Source organism: Oratosquilla oratoria, chromosome 35 (genome assembly GCF_046742065.1).
Source record: "Oratosquilla oratoria isolate Oo_2021 chromosome 35, ASM4674206v1, whole genome shotgun sequence".
NCBI lineage: Eukaryota > Metazoa > Arthropoda > Malacostraca > Stomatopoda > Squillidae > Oratosquilla > Oratosquilla oratoria.
Window position 1 is genome coordinate 10,722,078 of NC_134811.1, and position 21,913 is coordinate 10,743,990.

At 42.4% G+C, this 21,913-nt stretch overlaps 1 protein-coding gene across 10 annotated transcripts in view; it reads left to right on the forward strand.

Moving 5' to 3' along the window:
- LOC143018520 (uncharacterized) overlaps window positions 1-21,913 on the forward strand; it is a 215,404-nt gene that overhangs the window by 89,178 nt on the left and 104,313 nt on the right. For 7 of the 10 annotated variants that reach the window (XM_076173938.1, XM_076173944.1, XM_076173943.1 and 4 more), the window contains exon 7: window positions 160-5,916. The exons of 2 other annotated variants lie outside the window; for them this stretch is intronic. In XM_076173938.1, the coding sequence (XP_076030053.1) occupies window positions 160-1,370 (1,211 nt within the window). In that variant the 3' untranslated portion in view covers window positions 1,371-5,916. Of the gene's footprint in view, window positions 1-159; window positions 5,917-10,756; window positions 11,797-21,913 lie in introns of those variants that run through there. One more of the 10 variants, XM_076173949.1, reaches the window with a different exon arrangement.

Below are 21,913 nucleotides of genomic sequence, written 5' to 3' on the forward strand. Positions count from 1 at the left end.
CGAAAAAGGGGAGGCGGAGGACAAGGAGGAGGACTGCTGGCCCCAGTACTAGAGTACAGCTGTGAGGGAGAGGAGGCAGGAGCAGCGGAGGTGGCGGTGGTGGTGTCGTCATTGTGAGGCACCTTGTCACTCACTCACCTGTGCTGTCTTCTCCGGCAGCTACTGGCGCGCTCGTCGTGGCGTGGGCGGCCGTGGCAGACGGAGGGGAGTGTGCTAGCGATGGGGGCTGTGGCGAGGCCGGGGGCGCCACCTGCGTCGAGATCGGTAGTCCGAGCTACGGCGGAGGAATGCCAGCCATTGCCGGATTTCCAGGTATTGTTGTGGCCACCTCTTCTGCCGCCGCCGCTGCCGCAACCGTAGGAGGAGGAGGAGGAGGTGGTGGCGGCGGCGGCGGCGGTGGAGGTGGAGGCAGTGGGAGCGGCGGTGGCGTGAGTCGCCTGTACCCTTGCCCCGAGTGCGACAAGGTGTTCCGCCACCCGCGCTCCTATTACCAGCACCAGCACGTCCACCGTGGCACGCACTCCTGCCCCGGCTGCCGCAAGCTCTTCTCGCGACGCTGGGACCTCCTGCGCCACCTCAACAAGAACAAGTATGGCTGCCCCGCACGCTGGAGGGACAAACTACGATCCTCGGTCGGTAGTGGCGGCGGCGGCGACACCGGCGGCGGCGGCGGCGGCGGAGGCGACGCCCCCGCAGACGAGCCTCCACTCCTACACGTGGGGCGTCAGAGCCAGCAGGCGGTACAGCAGGACCTCGAACAGTCTCTCAGCTTATCGGCACTCGCCTCCGTGGCTGCAGCTGCCACCTCGGTCGAGACATCCCTCTCAACGCCCCTCATCGCTTCTTCAGGTATCGGCGGCGGCGGCGGCGTGGGGACCATCCCTGTGACAAGCCGGGCTCATCGGGGCGCGGGGGCCAACTGGCACTTAGGGGGCCCAGGGTTGCCGTTTCCTTTGGGTGACCCCGCGATGGGTGACGTGGTCACCCTGGATCTCTCGCGCGTGAAGGAGGAACCGGACGTAGACGGCTACTCGTCCACGCGAAAGGGCATTGGGGACAGAGGGACTTACTCGATTAGGCCTGTGGAAGGGGAGGCGGCGGCGGCGGCGGCGGCGGCGGGGGACAGCGGGAACAGAACCTGGAACATTAGACACCATCACCACCACCAGCAGCAGCAGCAGCAGCAGCAACAGCAGCAGCAGCAGCATCAACAACAGCAGCAACATCAACTTCAATCACAACCACAGCAATCACAGCAGCAAGCACAACCACAACCACAACCACAACCACAACAGCAATTTCAACAGCAGCAGCTGCAGCAACAGCAAGAAACTTTATCTGGAAACAATACTGATCAGTCCTTTCAGTAATGGATGCACAGGAAGTCGTCTGGGGTGGTGGGGTGGGGTCATGGATGGACTGTGTTGGTAGTAATACCTCTGTGGTATCATCCAATAGGCCTATCCTCACCACCACCTTTATCACACCCACTGCGCTGTCCCCACGCCCGCACTATCACTTATGTCGAGTTGCATTCGCCTCCTCCCCTTCTTGTGTGACATAATAAATCTGTGATAGTGTTGTGATTGAAACTGCGAACGCACCTTAAGGGTCGGGGTTCGAATGGGGGCAGGGTGGGGACTGGGATTGGTCAGGATGGAGTTGAGTTGTGGGTGTTTACAGGTGCAAAGCCTGAGCATTGGTGTGATGTCACTACTCTGGTGGATGCAGAGCAGGCAGGACTGGTAGTGCCTTGTGTAGCGCCGTGTCACTTGCTACATGTCGTGTCGTGTTGCATCGTGTTCATGTCAGACCTGGTGGAGGTTTCTGAATTCAGTTCAATGTTACAGCTTGACCATGTTTGATCAAGAACCACTCACCCACACAGCTGAGGTGGAGGGCATAGCGTTTCTCACTCCCACAGTGAAAGCCGTCTGACGCATGTTAACGTCCATAAGTGACCGAAGTAATGACCCCGGTGTGGTCACTCAATGCAAGTGATGCTTGTTCCCAGTCAACAGAAGTGGAGCTATAATGTCATGTGGAGGACATGTCGCATCTCACATTGGAACGTAGTTGTAGCTTCGTGGACAGATACGTGAAGCTTTTCCACTACGGGGACTTAGCTCATGTTTGAGGTTAATGCCAGATGATTCTGTTCAGCAAAGGAATGCACTCAAGGCATAATGAGATCTTGATTGAGATTCCCATTCCCAGCCCTGGGTTCTCATCTCCCTCAGCTGAATGAGATCACCAGGCTTTGGCTTCGACAAATGAAGCATGTCACTGCTGGAAAAGATGAATGTGACATCTGAGTCCGAAGCATTAATTGCAAAATTGTCCTCAGCTAGGAGGGTCCACTGCAGGACCCCTGACCTACCCCTGTGGGGTGATTCAAACTTTGCATACCATCACAGTGGCTTAATATGGTTTTGAATATTTAGTGCTTAAGCTAGAAAATTGGCCATCGTCCTGTGATGGCATTGTGACCAAATGTGACAGTGAAGTAAGACCAGCAGGGCTGGTTATGTAATGCAGATCTGCTGCATGCCCCCTCCAAATCATGCAGCATTTGTTTTCTTTGACCCCCATCAGCATGGCATCATAGTTTACAACTCTTGTCTGTTAAAAGACAAATGATGGTATGCAGCTGAAGGTTTGGTTTCAGGACTGAATGAGATCTTGTCCGATCATGGGCCCATTGAGCTTCAACCTTGCTTTTAAGCTGAATAAAGAAATCCTTTACTACCAGTGCAAGATGTAGAAAGCATGTCACTGTGTTGAAATGGTTGCATGAAGGATTCTAGTACCAGGTGCTTTGTGTACCACATAGCATAACTGTCAGTTAAGAACATTGAGGCAGTTGTAGCTAAGATAATGTGGCATATTGATACTGTATACTGAGTAGCGTTGCTTTCAGTGCAAGGAGGAGGAAGTGGACCACTCAGGAGAGGCCCTGGTCATAGAGGACCTGTAACCTGGGGCTTCTGATGTATAGATTTTGTTTTTTGAGGGTTCTCAGTGATTAATCACTATGCCTAGCTGTAGGCACATTGTGTTAGTCTCGAAAATGTGCCCGTCGTTTGTGGTACATTGGACTGGAACTAGCTTCACATGACCAACCCCAAGGCACAATGGTTTTCAGTGACAGTTTCTTGGGTCTCCACTTGGCACTTAGATGGAGCACACTGTCTCTGACAAACAATAGCAACTTCCATGCAACACATAGCACTACTTGCATTGCCCTCCACCATGTTAGCATCAACCAAGTCAGTTTTGCTCAGTGTTAGTGTTGAACCTGTTATTGTGCAAGCAGGCCCTTCATTCTTTAATTCACTTTGTGCTGCATGTGACTGGAGGCTTACTTCATGATAAATGTAGGCCATGGAACATCCAGATTTGAGACACCAATAAATATCACCCAGCATGTTCCATTAGAGCAGCAAAGAGTGATCAGCCCTCTGAGGTTTCTCAGTGGCATTGACCTTCACTGGTGTATGAGAGTGCCTTGATGTAGTAACAGCTGACATGACCAACGCCATGGAAGGAGAGTGATGGATTTCTAAGGAAAGTGGCAGCGGTAATTGATCATTGGAACCCGCCACCTGTGTTGTCTTGATGAAGACATGACAGCACTGAAAGATACTGAAGATGACCAGGGGTTTTCAACCTAATTTATCATGCATCCTATTAATATTATTGTTCTCAAGCTTTCTGGAGATCACTTCCATATGGAATATAATTGTCGAGACATCCAATACCTTCCATCAGTCCTGGTTTTGGCCCCACTTGCAAGACTATGTAGGCACCTTAGGTGTTTCATGGAACCCAGGTTGACCTGAACAACATACAGCAAAGAAATGTGTGCTATTGATGCAGTGTGGCACGGCTATGAGATCATTGTGATATGGTGCGGACCTCCTGAGAGTTTTTCATGTGCACTGGACCATTTACACACACACACACACACTCAACTGTATATTGTCAGTGTATTACTGTATCACTGTTAAATCCATAAACCGATTATTATTACACACTCACTCACTCACACAAAACCACAACTGGGCACTGTATACTCTCATTTGTGTTTAGGACCATGCATGTTACTGCATGCATGTTAACCCACCCATCCCTAATTGTGTCATAGTGGTTTTAAGAAGCTGTGCAATCACGTGTGTGCACACAGATGGGTGCCTGCAGCCGAATTTGAGATAGTTGTTTGCACGGTAAACATTCAGATGAGCGGCAGAGCCGAACCTGACCTAGACTTCAACAATGGTAAAGGCCGCACAACTTGAGGCAACCTAGGACACCACAGTTATTGGACGACCTGATGACGGTTCGACTTCTCCATACAAGTGCAGGAAGAGGAGGTGGTGGAAATAGCACCGTCCCTTGATGAGGCATTTGGTTTCATTCTTCATGATTGTGGCCTTTTTGAATCTTCGACAAGTAAGCAATGGCCCAAAAAGGGTGATGTTGTGTAGATGAGATAATGGGAAGACTGTAGTTTCTAAACAAGAGGGGGTAGGGGCAGGGGTAGTAACTCAGTAGGCAGTGGGTGAAAGATAAGGATAGGTATTGGGCATGGGAAGGATAGATCAGCTGAAGTCAGGAATGGGTAGATTGGTGCAGGTGGGATTGAGGAGGATGAGGTACAGGACAGGTGACTAAGGATCAAAAGAGCAGGGGGTAGAAGGTAGGTGAGTTGTTGGGGAGTGGCCAGGAGAGTAGTAGTGGGGCAGGGAGGGAATGGGCGGGACACAAGTAGACTTTATTCAAGAAATAAATCAGGGTTTTAGATTTGGTGGACTTATGACATGGATTGGGTTGTGTGGCTGTTGATAAGCTGGGTAGCAGAGAATTTGATGGTTGATTTGGGAGGGCTGGGTGGATGTGCCAAGTGGACTATCGTGGCCAGTTGAAGTGGATTCCTTGTCTTGTTGTTGTTAATGATAATAAATAAATAGAAAATAGATTTAATGGATCCCACTTCTTTATATTCGTTCAGTGCCACTGGTCGTGGGTACCAACTGGCCTTCACCTCTCTTGAACTGGCCACACAACAGTGACTGCACTACTGCTTTTGCTAGAAATGAAGCTCAGGTTGTACCACAGGGCTCACTGTTCAGTCCACATGTACTGGCTGTAGCAGGCAGCAGTCCCAAATTAGCCATTCCACCAGTATGTGCAAAGCCACTGACTGCTGCCCATGTTGTTGATTGTTATTGTTCATTACTGAAAGCAGATTGGGTATATTTCTGTTTTGTTTCATGTAAAATTTTAAGTGAAATGGCATTTGTGCGTCATGGGAGTTTAGACGTCTTGGGCGTTGTGTCCAGTAGAGCTGTAGAATCTTCCAGGCGCCCTTTATGATGTTCAAATGGCCAAGTCATCCTAATGATGTGGGAGGTTGTCCAACTTCAAAAGCACGGCAGTCCATGTCAAATAAAGTACAGTATGACAAAAAGAAGGACTGTGTGTAAAGAATGATTTTACGAAAATCAAATGAGAGGACTTGTTTCCATCAGCACAATACTTAGCAGACTTAAAGTAGATTTCTTAGCAAAATTACTTTGGTGTTTGGGTCATTTGATGGTGTAAAGGAAAGTATTTTTGTGATATTGTGTGATAAGTCCAACTAGTGCCGTGAGGTGTGGCCCTTGAATTGTACCAACTGTCATGTGAATAGTGGGGGAGGGATAGAGTGGGAGGGGGAGCAGGAATGGGCCACACCATGGGATGGTTGACCGTTAGAGATGCTGGATCATCCTCGGTGACTGATTATTGGTGCAACTTTAGAAAGCTCTTTCTCTCTCTCTCTCTCTCTCCCTCTCCCTCTCCCTCTCCCTCTCCCTCTCTCTCTCTCTCTCTCTCTCTCTCTCTCTCTCTCTCTCTCTCTCTCTCTCTCTCTCTCTCTCTCTCTCTCTTACACACTGCAATATTTGCTGATTAAATCTAGTCGGCTTAAAATTAGCATTAGTTAATTCTAAAATCGGAATAGCAAACATTGAAGTAACGACATCTGTTAAGGTTGGAAGATTTCTGAGAGAAGAAAGCAGTTGTCTGGGCATGCGGTCATACATCACGTGTGATAAAGCTGCATGAATCAAGAATATAACAGCCCAGAAGGAAAAACCATTTTGTACGAAGGCTCTGAAAATGAGGAGCTGTATGTAATGGTTGAGCCATGAGGAGTAGAAAACATAAATTATACAGGAAATATGTTTCCTAAGCTGATCAGGCCAAAATTGTTTTGTTAATTTTTTCAAAAGGTACCTGTGTCTAGAAATAGAATTTCATGAAGGAATAGCCTGTCAAGACCAACTTGGTTGAAAATGAAATAAGAGAAATGCTGCAGGAACTCTTTACAGGATCATACTGAATTTTACTTGTATTTTATCTCCTTATGTAATTGTTTGTTATTTGTTTTTTCTGGAAAACTTAAAGGTAACTGCTTACTGATTCTTGTAACTATGTGGGTAATATCAAACCCTTGAACATTGAAAGAGTGGTGAAGCGAGGAGCACGTTGAATGCTTGACCCACGGAGGCACAAGTGAACCTTTATACAATGGATGTGATCAATGACCCCGATGAAGTGGACCATGTGGGGTGGAGTTAGGCACTTGATGAGCAGGCTGGACAAATACCGGATATTGAAGTGATCTGGAAACTTGTTTCCAGTGACTGAATAAATAGCCAATATTGCAACGACTGCACTGTGAACCTTATTGAATAGAAATGTGATACTGATGTGATTATTGTTAGGTTTTTTGATAGTTTTCCCCCCAGAAATAAGGAACTGCACTGTTACTACTCTTATTAGCCATGCCATTAGAAACCTGTATTAGACTTAAAAGACTTGATCTCAGAGCAGCCTCGGGGGTCGTGTGAGGCCGACCTCACAGGAATTGGGGTAGGGGGTGTTTGGCCCCACCATGATGAGGAGGCCCAGCGAACTCCCTTCCCCACTAGAAGGGGATGAGAAGCTCAGCTGCATAGAAAAAAAAAAAAAAAAAAAAAAAAAAAATGACGTCACCGCCTTCCTTACACGGATCGACAGACGGACGGACATGGGAAGAGGGTGAGAAACATATATTCATGTGTGAGTTTGTACGCATTTGTGTGTGTGTTGTGTGTGGGTGTGTGTTTTGAGATGAGGGATGCGTACGAGCCTTAGGTAAGAGGAGTGAAGTTGTTGGTGTTGGATCCCACTCTGCTCCCTTCCAGCAATGGTGACGATGTCGGGAGGAGCAGTCTGATGTTTTTGTCGTGCAGGAGAACTTGATCCGTCACACACATTAGTGGCATTGTTATGATTGTTATCTTCTGAATACCCAGAATGTCTAGGAACTGATTATATTCGTAAGTAAACTTCAATGTACGATAGGTACAGCTGTGATAGATTTTATAGAGAATCCTCTTGAGTGGACATAAACTTAACTCAGCGACGCACTTCTCTTCTTGGAACCCAGAATTATTTCTGGTGAACAACCCCAGGACAAGCATTTGTGAAATACACCAAACTTGGAAACTCGATGGGCCAGTGATGAGCACCTTTCACAACCAGGCCATGTGTTGTTTTCTTCGTTGTTCATCCACAATTTTGTTTCCATAGTAACCAGACCCACTTGGTGCACATTCAGTAGGGCTACTCGTGTGTGTGCGCACACTGTATATACACCTTTATAAAATGCGTGTCTAACGTACACACACATACACACACATACATAAACACACACAAACGTGCACGCATATTTTTCATATTCATGGGAAAGGGAGATTTTTTCAATAATAAGAAGGAAGACACAATAAAGGGGTAGTACGCATGCGTGTGCAAACAGCCATGCATGTATATATCCTAGCGAGGGAGGAAAAGAAACACATCAGGGGGAAAGGGAGAAGAGAAACACTTCAAAGGGGGTTGGGAGGGAGAGGGGACACATGTACGGGGAGAAGAATGGGAAGCCTGGGGAGAGAAGACCTCGGTGAGAATGAAGGGTAGAAGGGAGAAATAATGGGGTCAGGTTTCAAGGTGGCTGAAGACTTAAGGGTGTGGAACAAAGGAAATGAAAGGGAGGAAATGAGGGATCAGTTGGGAATGGCATTGTAAAGAAAGGAAGAAAAAAATGTGAATGGGGAATTGTCCTGGATCGTGTATGGATTTTGAAGGCATGGGAGCAGGAGGCTGGTCGAAGACACCTGTGACATTATAGAATCATAAAACACTCCCATCTAACCTCCAGGGTTGGCAGTGCCTTTTTGGGTCGTCAGTGTAGTCTTGGTTAAGAGCCTTGTCTACTGCTGCCCCATCCCCATCCACCTCCCCATATTTTTGCCCTGATTGATATCATGGCCACCCAGGTCTCTGTTCTTCCTTCAGGCCCTTCGCCTTATAGGCTTTCAGTCACAGGAATTAATTCACTTCGGTCTTGAACCTGCCTCATGCTGGTTCCTGAGTTAATTCTTCATGCTCCTTTCCTGTTTTCAATTTGTTCCTTTCATTTGGTCCTACACCTTGACTGCCATCTCTCATCTTACTTGGGTGGCCTTAAGCTCACTTTCATACAGTCCTCCATCCTGTTCTTGACACATCTGATCATGTTTCACAGTTGATTCCACCTATGCCCTGCCTCATCACCTTTACCGAGGCCTTTCCAATTTTGTTCCCACAACTCTTTCTCCTGTACTTCAACCCCCCACCCCACCCCGACTCTCACCACAACTTTCCTTGTCATACCCACAGTATATTTCCCATCTCTCTCTCATCCCCATTATTTTTCTCCTTCCCTTTCCTCTGCTTTCTTATTGCCATCTCCTACCTTTCTTCACTTCTTTATCATTCCAGTTCCACACTTCTTACCTCGTGTCCCTTGGCTCTCCCTCCTGGGCTATTCCTTTTACTGACCTTCACTTTTTATGTGTAGTTTCATTACATAACTTCTCCATAAACATCAGCCTCAGTTATTTCATACCCAAAAATCTTGGTTGAATCTCTTCATCTTCATTTCACAAGCAAATTTAACAACATAACACTTGATTGGCCCTCAACATGTTTTCCATGCTCCCCTCCGCCTTTCTCCCTATACCTTCATGTCCCAATGCCCGCTAGCCTCCCACCCCTCAATTTCTGCCTTCATATTGTGGTTTTCCTAAACACTTCTCCCAGCATGCACTTCATGCTCCACTTTCTTCCTCTTATTTGCTCACTTATCTTTTTTCCATTTGGTCTTCACCAATAAAGCTTTTATTTTGTATCTTTTTCTCTCTCTGCTGCCTCTTCATTTTCTAGTCATTGTTTGTCTACCTGGGTTTCATCACCTGTTATGTTGTTTTTAACCCCACCCCCACACATCCATCTTTACCCCAACATTAATATTTCCCCTTTCTCAATCCCATGTTCAATATTTTTTTCTGTCTCGACTCCTTTTCTCTGCTATTATTCATCAATAATTTCTGTTTTCCCTCATTGACCATCTATTTTCTTGCCTTCCTCCATCCCTGATAATCCTGGGCATTCCTCCGAGGGTAATCTCATTCTAGGTTCATAGAAAACCATCGAAGGTTCAGGCAGAACGTTAGAGCAATGACTATGTCTTCAGTATAGTTGGGGCGATGACAACAATATATAGGGCGAGGGGATACAGTTGCTTAAGCCTTTTTTTCATAAACGGCTTCTGGCATGGCGCGTTTTTTCATCTTTCTGAAATTTACTACCAGTTTTAAATAGTTTTTAGCTCCGTATACTTATGCTGACAAGACTGAGCGCGAGGATACTTTTTTCTCTCTCTTTTTTTTTTTTTTTTTTTTTTTTTTTTTTTTGGCTCGCAGCAGGTCACGATATCACCTCTCGGTGTTCCGCGTCAACAGAAGAGTCTTAATGTATAAAACAGTTGGCCTCGGTTGCGAAAAGTTTTCATGCATATGTTTAGCATGTGTGTGTGTACGTGTGTGCATATGTGCGTGTGCTTGTTTAAAGTGCATATCATAACTACACTTTGTAAAATTTATTGCAACAAATATATCAGTATGCGGTGCCGAGATGGAAACCCTGCGTGCATGCATGTGTACTTCTTGCATGCGTGAGTGTCCTCTCTCATGTGCAGAGATTAAGGCTGTGATTCGACTTGTTATAGATTGGAAGATAATTAATTGAATTAAATTCAAATAAATGATATAAAATATGTTTATAGTGATACAGGTTTATGTGCCCAGGTCAGTTGCCGGGCTACAAACACGCTGGCAGATTGTATAGTAACCTGTTTACTACTGTAATATAAAAGATATAACTAACCACTGAATAAATAATGGTAGACAAGGTTGGTTTCATTCTCCAAGCTAGATTCTTGATGAAAGGAATTAAACTTTGAGGCCACAAAGCCAAGAAAGGCCAGGCTGGTTGGTGGGTTGGTTGGTTGGCACCTTGAGGGCATGGCTCGCTGGCTTGAGGATGTGGGTGAGCCAGCTAAGCACTTACAACTTGGCTCTCACCCTCACCCTCTTGCAGCAGCTGGGTAGGGCCATCAGAAGTGTTGGGTTGGTTATAGAGGGTCACTCCTCAGGAAATCTTTGTTAATGCCAAGTAGTGAGTATAACTGAGTGGGAAGTGTATTTGTATAAGTGGTGGTGGAGGTTGACCGGTGGCTGCCAGGGACGGCGTTATCTGCCGCTGGAAGAAACCGTGCCCCGCCCCGCCCCTCCCGGATGGGTCGTGAGTCGGCGCCTGCTGCTTACGACTCGCTTTGTCTTCGCAGGCCTCCGAGTGGAGCACCAGCAGCCTCCGCCTACGAGAATCAAAGAAGAGCCCCAGGACCCGCCTGAGGAGGTGGCACCGCTGTGGGAACTTGACAGGAAGGGAGAGGAAGACGGTGGCGGTGAAGTCCACTCGCGGCGCCGCTGGAATGCCACTGCATCCTCTGCAGGGGCCACAGCCTTCATGACCAGTGAGGCACAATCGCACATCCCCACTGCTGCTAGTGTGGCCGCTTCAACGGACATGGCGATGGCCCCGCCTTTGGACATCCCCTCAACCTTGAGTCACAATCACCATGATCGGAGTGGTGCGCCCCTTGACCACCTAGAATCGTTGGTCCTCGTCAGTAACTTTGGCCCCGATGCAACGGGTCTTCCTTCGCAACTTGTTGACATTGTGGGGGGCAGTGGAAGCATCACCTCAACCACATGGCAGCAGGATCTGCCAAGCGGTACGATGCGGGTACCGGGAGCCGCTGCTGTCACTGCCACCTCTGTAGGGTCTGTGGACGGGTTCCGCACAGCCACATGGTATGCGTGTACCACGTGCGGGAAGCAGTTCCGTACACGTGTGACGCTCTCCCGTCATGAGAAGATTCACACGGGCAAGGCCTTCACCTGTCCTCACTGCCCCAAGGTTTTCTATCAAGTGTCCAATATCAAATACCATGTACGGGCCGTGCATGGTACCACATACGAGTACACTGCCTCCCACACCTCCACCACTAGCAGCCAGCAACCTCACCACTACCACCAGCAGCAACTTCAGCTGCAGCAACAACAACAACAGCAGCAACAGCAACCACCCACAACATCTCGGAATGAAAATTGCCCTTCTTAGCAAAGGTGGGGGACTAAGACAACCCTTATTGTACAGAATATTTATATTTGTTTACAAATAAAGAAAAGTAGTTCGTAAAATGTCTATAAGGGTATTCGTTTCGTGTATGTCAACCGCCGCTAGTATCTATTCTGAGTTTGTCATGGCAGGTGGCGCTCGAACTCAGCTGAACTGTACAAGGGAGGAGGAGGAGGAGTTGTGACACCAGAATAAAGTTAAGAATAAGTATGTCTGGATTGTTTTAATAATAATAGACAATTCATGGAGTCATATTGGGATGCCTTCTGTGTGACAAAGTGACTCAGCTTCAGTACTCAGTCTTCAAGAGCATCTACCCATGTTTTTCAAGTGCACACACACACAGTGTACATATGTTTTTACAGTGTAGTGGTACTGTTTTCAACCACTAATGTAGCAATTCGAGTTTGAGTTCCACCTAGAGTTGAAAAATAATTTAGCATCACTGTACAGTGAGCTGTGGTGATTCACTTCACACTGCAAGATACAGAGACGGGACATCATGAATGTAGCTCCCCTTCCCATAAGATATAGCTAGGTAAAAACAGACACACAGAGTCATGGATGTATGGAACAAACTAGACGAAACGACAGTGTGTGCAAAAACCATACACGAATTCAAGAGCAATTTAGACACTGCGGGATACAGAGATGGGACACCACAAGCATAACTCCCCTTCACATTAGATACAACTAGGTAAATACATACACAGTGTTTCTCTTTCTCTTTCTGATATAAATTAAGCATTTATTTACCTTTATCACACAAAACTCTCAGCCTTATAGGGTTTTGAATTAAGAAGAGGTACCTCATTATAGTCATGTTCCGAGGGATTTCCAGAAAGGGATTCCAGGTATAGGGAATGCAAAGGAGCAGTGTAGTACAGTTTTCACATAGTAGATGGCGAAGGGTTAATCCTTCCTCCTGCATCCTGTGGAGGTTGAATGGGTTGTCCTTGCTTGGGGACAGGTTGGCAACCTCGATCTTGTGAAGAAATTGGCCAGTATTGATAAAGTTTTCATGTATACAGTACACAATTTAACAAAATTGTAGAGAAGCAAGGAATTTGAAGATATTTTACATACAGTGTAGCCAATTTGATAACATAGCAAATGGTGATGTTGTATATCTTTTATACTGTCTTCCTATAATATGTCTGACATACACAAAAAATTCTTGTCCTCATGAAAGGAAGATATATCAAATAAATTATCGCACATGGTAATACTTTGGGGGGGGGGGGTTCTTGGTGCCCACACAGGTTCACTGCAGTAAGCTCTAATTTTCATCACAAGTGTATTAGAATGTCAGTGGATTGAAAGAAAAACACATTTTTTGAATGGTGTTTATCTTTCTAATATTGTAAGTTAATACAGTTTGAGATGTTTGACATAAAAGAAACAAACAAGTTATAGTGTAATTTATGATTGTTATCCAGAGTTTCAATGACTGAAAATGTGCAACTTTACAGCAGCTAGCAACAATTCTTGAGCCCTTCCACAATTTCAGGAAAGAGACTTTGGACTGATATCTGTGTTGCATTAGTGTGGGACTGGTTCTTTATCACTGGCTTGTAGAAGGGAAGCAGTTGCCAATTGTCAACACTCCTTGTGAAAAAGTAAGGGAAAGATGAAAATGATAAAGAGATCTTGGGCCTAGTCTAGGCACCGCATCTCAAGATGGAGATAAGGATGCTGATGGGTTTTATGGATGGAAGATTCTATCTGACAGCCATCTCACATCACTATCAACAGGTACTTGTTGTTGGTCCCTGGTATAATTTAAGAATCAAATTGTAATATTCATAGCAAGTTGCATTATGCATTAGAGAACCTTCATAATCATTCATAACCATTGTCCACTCTCACCAATCTCTTGCCTTGTCCCTTCCGTGTTCAAGAGACATTCCATTTTATTCAAGGGCCCCTTCATCCCATTCATCCACCTCATTTTTGGTCTTCTCATGTTCACTCCATCCACCTTTACCATCCACTCTTTCTGCTTCTTTCCTTGCTTGTTCTTTCCATGTATCCAAACCATTCCAGTATTTTTTCATCAGCCCTATCTGCCTGCTCCCTTTCCACCCTATCTCTCCTCCTCATCTCATTTCTCAATCTATCCATCCTCATAACCCTCGCTATACTTCTCAAATGCTTCATCTCGATCACATTTAGATTGATGCTCTATATCTCCCTTAAAATCCAAGTTTATCCCATACAGTGTCATAAGCACAATCATCCCTTCATATGGTCTTCTCTTTGCATCCTTCCCCAAATACCCATTTCTCATGACATTTGATTACTGCTTCCTTCTTTTTACAGGTTACATCCACCCCCACTCCTTCATTCCCTGCCACATGTGACCCTAAATACTTGAAACTATCCACATCCTCTAACCTCCCTACTTTAAGAATTACCTGCAACTTACTGCCACCCTCACCCTTTGTGCATCTCATCACCTTGCTTTTATCCACATTTATTGCCAACTGCCTGCAATCACATACCTTCCCAAACTCTGTCACTAACTGCCTCAGACCCTCTGACTCAACCACAAGCAGTTTCATTAGTAGACAACAACTGGCTTACTTCCCACATCCCTCCATTCTCTATAATCAAATCCAATCCTCTGCCCATCACTCTTGCATTTACCTCGTACTACCCCATTCAATTCATATAAGCATTGAACAACCATGGTGATGTAACACAACCCTGGCACTATCCTACCTTCACCTCATACCACACTCTTACTATCCTCAACCCTAATACTAGTTGTGATACTCATGTAAAGTATTTGACTGCCCTTATCCTCTTCAATATGAGTCATATTTGCATGCACATTAGCTGCCTTATGTACAATGATGCATCACAATACATGTATTTATAAAATATAAAGTTACAGCTGTTATACTTATTCTCTTTCACCCAGAATTTTTATAATTATAGAAAATGGGATCAAGCTTTTCCAAAGAATACGTGGGTCACTGAGCTACAACTACAAAATATAATCAGGTTGCCAATGCTAGCATCCCCATATACTCACTTGGACTTTATGATGCCTATGTAGGCATCATTGTATTTTTTGGGGGGGATTAACATCTTTCTTCCAATCCCATATATCTTCAGCACCTCCAATGCCTTCCAGTTGACCCTGTCATAAGCCCTCTCTAGATCCATTGAAAATAATGATGATAATAACAAAAATTATATATATATATATATATATATATATATATATATATATATATATATATTCCCAAATCTACTTAACCACAACAATTTAACCACACACCCTCAACCTTTCCTAAACCCACACTGTTCCTCACCAGTTACTCCCTTTTTTCATCTAATCATCTTAACACCCATATGGCTTTTCCCCTTCCATACGGTGACCCCTACGTAGGCGTCATGAGGAGCAAGTGGGTATGCGAGGATGCCGACGTCGGCGTCTTGATTATATTTATTGTAGTCGTACCTGCGTGACCCGCATACTCTGTAAACTGGCTTCATCATATTTTCTATGGTTATCAAAATTCATGGGTGAAAGAGAACAAGCATTAGAGCAGTGACTTTTTGCCTTATCAGCTTTTATTATTTTCAGTGTTCTTTATACATTTTCTTATATTCCTGTCATTTTCCTTTCTCATCTATCATTTTCCTAGCTCCACCCACTGCCACAATCAACCCCTCCCTAACTTCTATGTTCAACAACTCTCTGAAATATTTTACCCATCTTCCCCTTACTGCCTTCTCTCCCATGAACATCCGTCCATCTGCACTTTATACCTTTTTCTCTATACCTGACTCAGCCCCCCTCACTCTCTTCACTTCTTTCCATAACATCTTTTTATTCTTTTTTAATTTCTCTTTCAAACTCGTACTCCATTTTCAAGGTGTCAAAATGGAGAGTAGTAATGAGTGGAGTTCCACAAGGTTCAGTTCTTGGACCAATAATGTTTCTTGTCTATGTCAATGACATAATGGAAAATGCAACAAGTTAATATATTTGCTAATGGTGCAAAAAACAAGAGAAGTGAAAAATGTGGGGGATTTTAGGCTGTTGCAAAAAGATCTAGACACTGTTTTTGCATGGAGCCAAGAATGGGAATTGAATTTCAATACCAAGAAATGCAAAGCACTGGTAATGGGCAGTAGCTGCAAAAGACTCTTAATTATTTCTTGGGAACTGAACCCGTTATAAAAGCAAAAGAAGAGAAAGACTTGGAAATATTGATAAAAGACAATGTCACTTGAGAGACATATCAGCAGGATTGTGGGAAAGACATATAGTTTGCTGCAGAAGGTTAAAGTGGCTTTTCACTATATGGATGAAGAGATATTTAAAAAAAAAAGAAAGAAAAAATCATAGAAACCCTGGTCCGTCCAAGACTGGAATGCATGTTAGTACAGTAAGTCCTTGTTATACAGTACATATGCGTTCCTGAAAACCTTACCGCAAATTGAAATTACCGTATACCAAACCTATAACATGTAATAATAGGATATGGCAGATGTACGTACCTTCTCCCTGCTATTTCCTCTTCAAAATGTCTAGTGGATACCGTATCTGTGAATTTTTCTTACCGTAAATAGAATCGAAGGTAGTAATTACCAAATACTGTAACTGTGAATTTACTGGATAAAGAATTACTGTATAAGGAGCACTCACTGTAGTATGGTCCCCACAGAGTGAAGGATGTAATCAAGATCAAGAGAATACAAAGAGCAGTAACCAAATTGACCCCCAGCCTGGCAAATAAATCATATGAGGAAAAACTAAAAGCACTGGGTCTGCCAACTTTTAAAGATCAAAGAGAAAGAAATGATATGATTATAGCATTCAGGTCACTAAAACAAATATTGACAGAAGAGGTCTCTTGATTAAAGATAGGCAATATTCAAGAGGTCATGAGAACACATTAATGAAGACTACATGTCTAAAGGATGTGAAGAAATACAATTTTCCATATTTTCATAAATACTTGGAATAGCTTAGGAGGAAATATAGCCCAAGCTTGAACAATGCATGAATTAAAATCAAAATGTGATAATTGGAACTCAAGGATATAGATTAAGTTGGAACTGTACATGAATTTAAGGTAAGATATGGTAAATTGGAGAGTAGTGGATGGGATCCAAGGAACTCTTTTCCTGTATACTACAGTAAGGTAAATACTATTAGGTAAATGCATTTGCTTAACAAGACTCAACAAACCATCTAAAAGGAATGAAACCCCACATACTGTACATCCATGGCTATCTTTACATCAACATAACCAGTGTCTTGAAATGGCACTAGTATACCGCCTCATGTTAGGAATTGACCACCCCCCAATTGCCAATGTAAAGGCCCCTTCACAATATCACACATAGACTACTGCTAAACTGCCCAATTTACACAACACCCTGCTATATCTGTCAACTCTGTCATCTAACCCCCTCAAACACCACAAACCCTACACCAAACTCTGGGCAACAGAACACCAGTACCTCCATTATCTCTCCACCCTGCCCTACAGAAAACAGAACTCTTAACCAAACTATAAATACCCTTGACTAACTAAACCAACTTTTGAAATACAGAAAACGTGACAGTGGCATGGGATTGTCCATAAGGATAGAATTTCTGGTAAACTACAGACCAATTATAACACAACGTAGTATAATATGATATAACAGCTGTTTGAGAAAACTTTCAAGAAAGGGAAGTGACTAGCAGTATATTTGTGGTTTGTGAATTTGGATAAGACTTATGGTAGAAAGGAGTATGGGAGACCATTAGGCTGGAGTAAGGATAGAAAGTTGGAGACGTTGAAGAACTTTAATGGGTGTGAAGCTTGTGTGAAAGTAGAAACAGACACATAGTCATAGGGGCCTGTGGGTGCCTTGCACACCCACACCACCCTGGAAAGAAAGAAAGAAATGCCCTACCGTACAGAAATGCTAAGGAAAAATTTCCAATTCCTGGAATGAAAAATTGATAAGAGGAATGGCAGTAGTTTCTGAGAATTATAGGTGAATTCATCACTGATTATATCAAAATTGCTCACAAAAGTCTACTGTCTAAAATATTTCAAAATCTGGAGAAAGTTTCAGAAATTATCTCCCAGTTCCCAAGTATCATTTACTTGGTAGATGTGTGTAAACTATCAGCAGTTGTAGTGGTGGTAGTTTAACAAAGTTAAGTGACCTATATGTTTATATAACATCCATATCACACATATTCTATTTTGAATGATTACCAGTAATAAAGTGATACCCAATTATATTGCCTGCATTTACCTAATCATGATATGGAGAGAGTTGTATCAAGGAGATCCCATCTCTTTCACAAACTCATACTTTGCTGTAGTAACTTCTAAGCTATTCCAGGAGCTGTTGCACCTGTATGAAAATCTGTTTGTCCTGACATCCTTTAGATTATTTTTTTTTCTTTCCTGTTTTTGTGACTCATCCAAGACCACAAGATCTCTTGCCATTTTTATCTATTACCTATGTCCTCAACATTACCATGAAGTCACCTCTTACTCATATCTTTCAATGATAGTAGTTCCATTGCTTTCAATTTCTGTATGTTCTGTTTGCATGACTGGGAACCAATTTGGTCACTGCTCTTTATATTCTCTTAGTCTTGTTTATTTCCTCCTCATGCAGAGACCACACCAGTGCTGTGCAGTCTAGGGCAAATCAGGCAATCTTAATTTTTTTTATTGTCTCATTATTGTAGTGGAAAGCCACTTATATTTGTCAGGCCTGTACACTCATATTTTGTCAATATATTTGTCTAGCATAAGTTATGTACGACTACCCTCCCAGATCTAGCTCTTACTTTGCTTTTGTAATTGATTCTTTCATATTGAGTAATCTGTCTTTTTTTAACTTTTACCCACTTCCAGTGCTTAGTATTTTTTGGCATTAACACTGGTATGCAGTTACTCTCCATAGAACCAAAACAGTTGTGTAGGAGTGAGTTTCCAGTGAGATTACCTGGCTCCTCTGTGTTTGGTTTTTACACAGAATGTCATTTACCATATACAAATGCAATTTTTTTTTATTCTACATGAAATAAGCTTGCAATTTCAACTGCAACCATTTATTATTTGTATTAGAAGAATATAGTCATCATATACTTTTGAATGACAGTAAAAACATGTGAATTCAGATCTAAATATCTGTATATACCAAGGGCATTTTCCTCCTTGTAAGGGAAGTAGCCAAATCAAAAGGCATATACCTACACCCATCCATTTCACTTCTATTTACCACCCTTTCCTCCTCATCTTAGCTCCTCCTGGATGATAGATCACCTTCAATTATCTAAGCACAAATTCATTTACAGTTCCAACTTTACGTACATCCTTGGTTACCAATTATCATATTTAGATTAAGAAAAAATAAATAAATAGATAAATAAATCTAAATATGATAATTGGAAATCAAGGATATGGATTAAGTCAGAACTGTAAATGAATTTGAGGCAAGGTAATTGGAGATGAGGTATGGGACCCAACAAGTGTTGTTCCTTTCCTATATACTACAATTAGGTAAATACAGTCAGGTAAATACAGGGTAGCCAAGTATCTTAGCCACTGGCAAACATCCAAAAGAACACATATGAACATATTACTTGTGAAATCTTTTAGGGCAGGCATAACAGATGCATTCATTTTTATGTTGTCCCATGGAGGCTTGCATATCAAAAGGATAATCATACTAGTACTTCAGAGTTTTGCAAAAATTCAGGTGCCATTTTTATTATAGTTACATTTGTTGACTAAGCATATGACTTAAAATGGTCAAAGTATCACAGGACATTTGTGGGATTTCAGAAGTATTTACCATAATTTAGATTAACACCAGTAGACGAAAACCTTGGAATATAATTATTTTAATGATTATGTTTATATTTGTTCACTTTTCTTTGTATAAGATTGGTATACAATGCAGATATGCTTGCTGATTGCAAGCTTGGGTTGCCCTGGTCATGCAACTTTGAACTGTAAACTTAAATTGTGGCAGTTTCTTATAGGCATTCCCATCTATTTTCCTTTTTCACACATCTCGTGTTTCCAATAAAATTTAATGTGTAAAAACCATATGAAAAGAGTATGTAATATGAAATATGCCTTGTTACAGATTTTAGAAAAAGTAAATCCTTGACTAGTAAGCAACCTCAAAAAAGATATAGGTGACAAATCAAAATTCAAAGACTGATAAAAAGAAGTAATGAATACACAATATCTTTAATCCTTGGTTTTCTTAGTTATCGTGTGGTAATTGAATGAATAAAAAGCAATGTTGATCTTACTTTCTAATAACTGATGAAAAGCCATATAAATCAGATTAGAAGTTAGGGCAAATAATGTGAACTCCACAAGAAATACTGTGATAATTTAATTAATGATGTAGTACAACCACTCCTCGTTTAACGACGACAATTGGGACCAGCACGCCGTCTTTAACTGAATTGGTCGTTAAGCGAAAGTGTATACATATACGTACATGTACTGTATGTACAATGTCCAGCAATACATGTATCTTTATTTTCATGTATTTCCCTCTTTTATACAGTACATTAAAGCTTTATTTACTGTTTATTTGCGTTGGTTATGTTCCCGAAATTACCGTATATGACCCAATCAGCGTATGCTGACATTCCATATTGAATACCGGGGTATTTTTTTAGTTTCGACCATGGGCGCAATATAGCAATAGAAAATTAATTATTAATTTTGTAAATTAAAATGTATCAACGTAATATGCAATTTTGTGGGCGGAAATGAAAGTAAGAATACCATGCTACAAGAAAATATGCTAATGAACGAAGTCGGTAGCATAGGATCAGGACGCCATCTTGTCGTCTGCCAACGTCTCTCACGACGACGACAACAAGGACGAACTGGATGACATTTAATTTGCAGGTAATGATTTATCAAACACAGGTTAGTTTAGTTTAGGTTAGGCGAATTTATCATCCTTTCATTTCCTCAACATCGGCATCTATCATAACAAACATGGTGTACCAGTCCAACATGACTTCGTTACTTACGAGAAAAAAATTTAGCACTTTTTTTTATTTCTGCTCACAAAATTGCATATTACGTTGATACATTATAATTTACAAAATTAATAATTAATTTTCTATTGCTATATTGCGCCCTTGGTCGAAACTAAAAATTTACCACTACCGATATATATTGTAGCCCAGGTAGTTTTTCCAGCTTGCAGGATGGTAATGTAGACCTAAGCTTTAGAACACTTTACCTCACAGCTAATATCCACCGTACAAGTTTATTTATAACATCATACAAATTTGCCTCAGCCAACTTAATTATCGTACACGACGTTGTAACTTCGGGAGATTTACGTTAAACGAATATTGGTCTGTCATAAAGCCCGTCGTTACTCCGAGTTGTCGTTAACCGAGTAGGTCATTAAACGAGGAGTGGGTGTATAATGTAACTAAGTAGAATGATGTGATAATTTAGGCTGATTGGAATTAGAGATTTCAAGTAAAATAAATGACAACTTTATAACTCGACTGAAGTCATGTACAGGTTCTGAAGAGGAGTTTCACTTAAAAAGACACCAAAAAGGTGAACAAAAGGAAGTGTAATAATAGGAAAGTAAGAAAGCATAGGAGTTTTGTATAAGTGTTAACAAGTTCAGGAACTAAAAGAGTAGGTTTGTTTCTACTTAAAGGTTCTCGATAATAGAGAAATAGAAAAGGAGATGGAACAGTTTTTGGATTGAGTCGTCGGTGTAGAGCTATGGTGTTGTTTTGGTGGGTGTATTAACCCTTTGAATATGATGATGCCTTCATAGGCGTCGTGAAGCACAAGGGAGTATATGAAGATGCCAGTGTCAGCTTTCTGATTATATTTTTTTGTAGTTGTAGCCGAGTGACCCTCTTATTCTGTGAACAGGCTTGATCACCTTTTTTTAGTGATTACAAACATTCTAGGTGAAAGAAAATGAGTAAAACAGGTGTAACTTTATATTTTATAATGTGCGTATTGTGATGCGTCATTGTATGTCAGGCAGCTAATGTGTAGGCAAATATTTGACTCATATTGAAGAGATTAAATGTACTTGTAGGTATGAATTCTGGGGACCAACTGTTATGAAATGAGCGACAACTTTGCTCTGCTAACCAATTCAGATGCTTCAATGGTAAAACGAGAGGACACGAAAAAAAACTGAAAAAGGACAGTTATAGAAAAAACCTGAAAAGGAACAGTTTCCCACACAGAGCTATAAATACATGGAACAAATTAGACAACAAAACAGTATGTGCAAACAC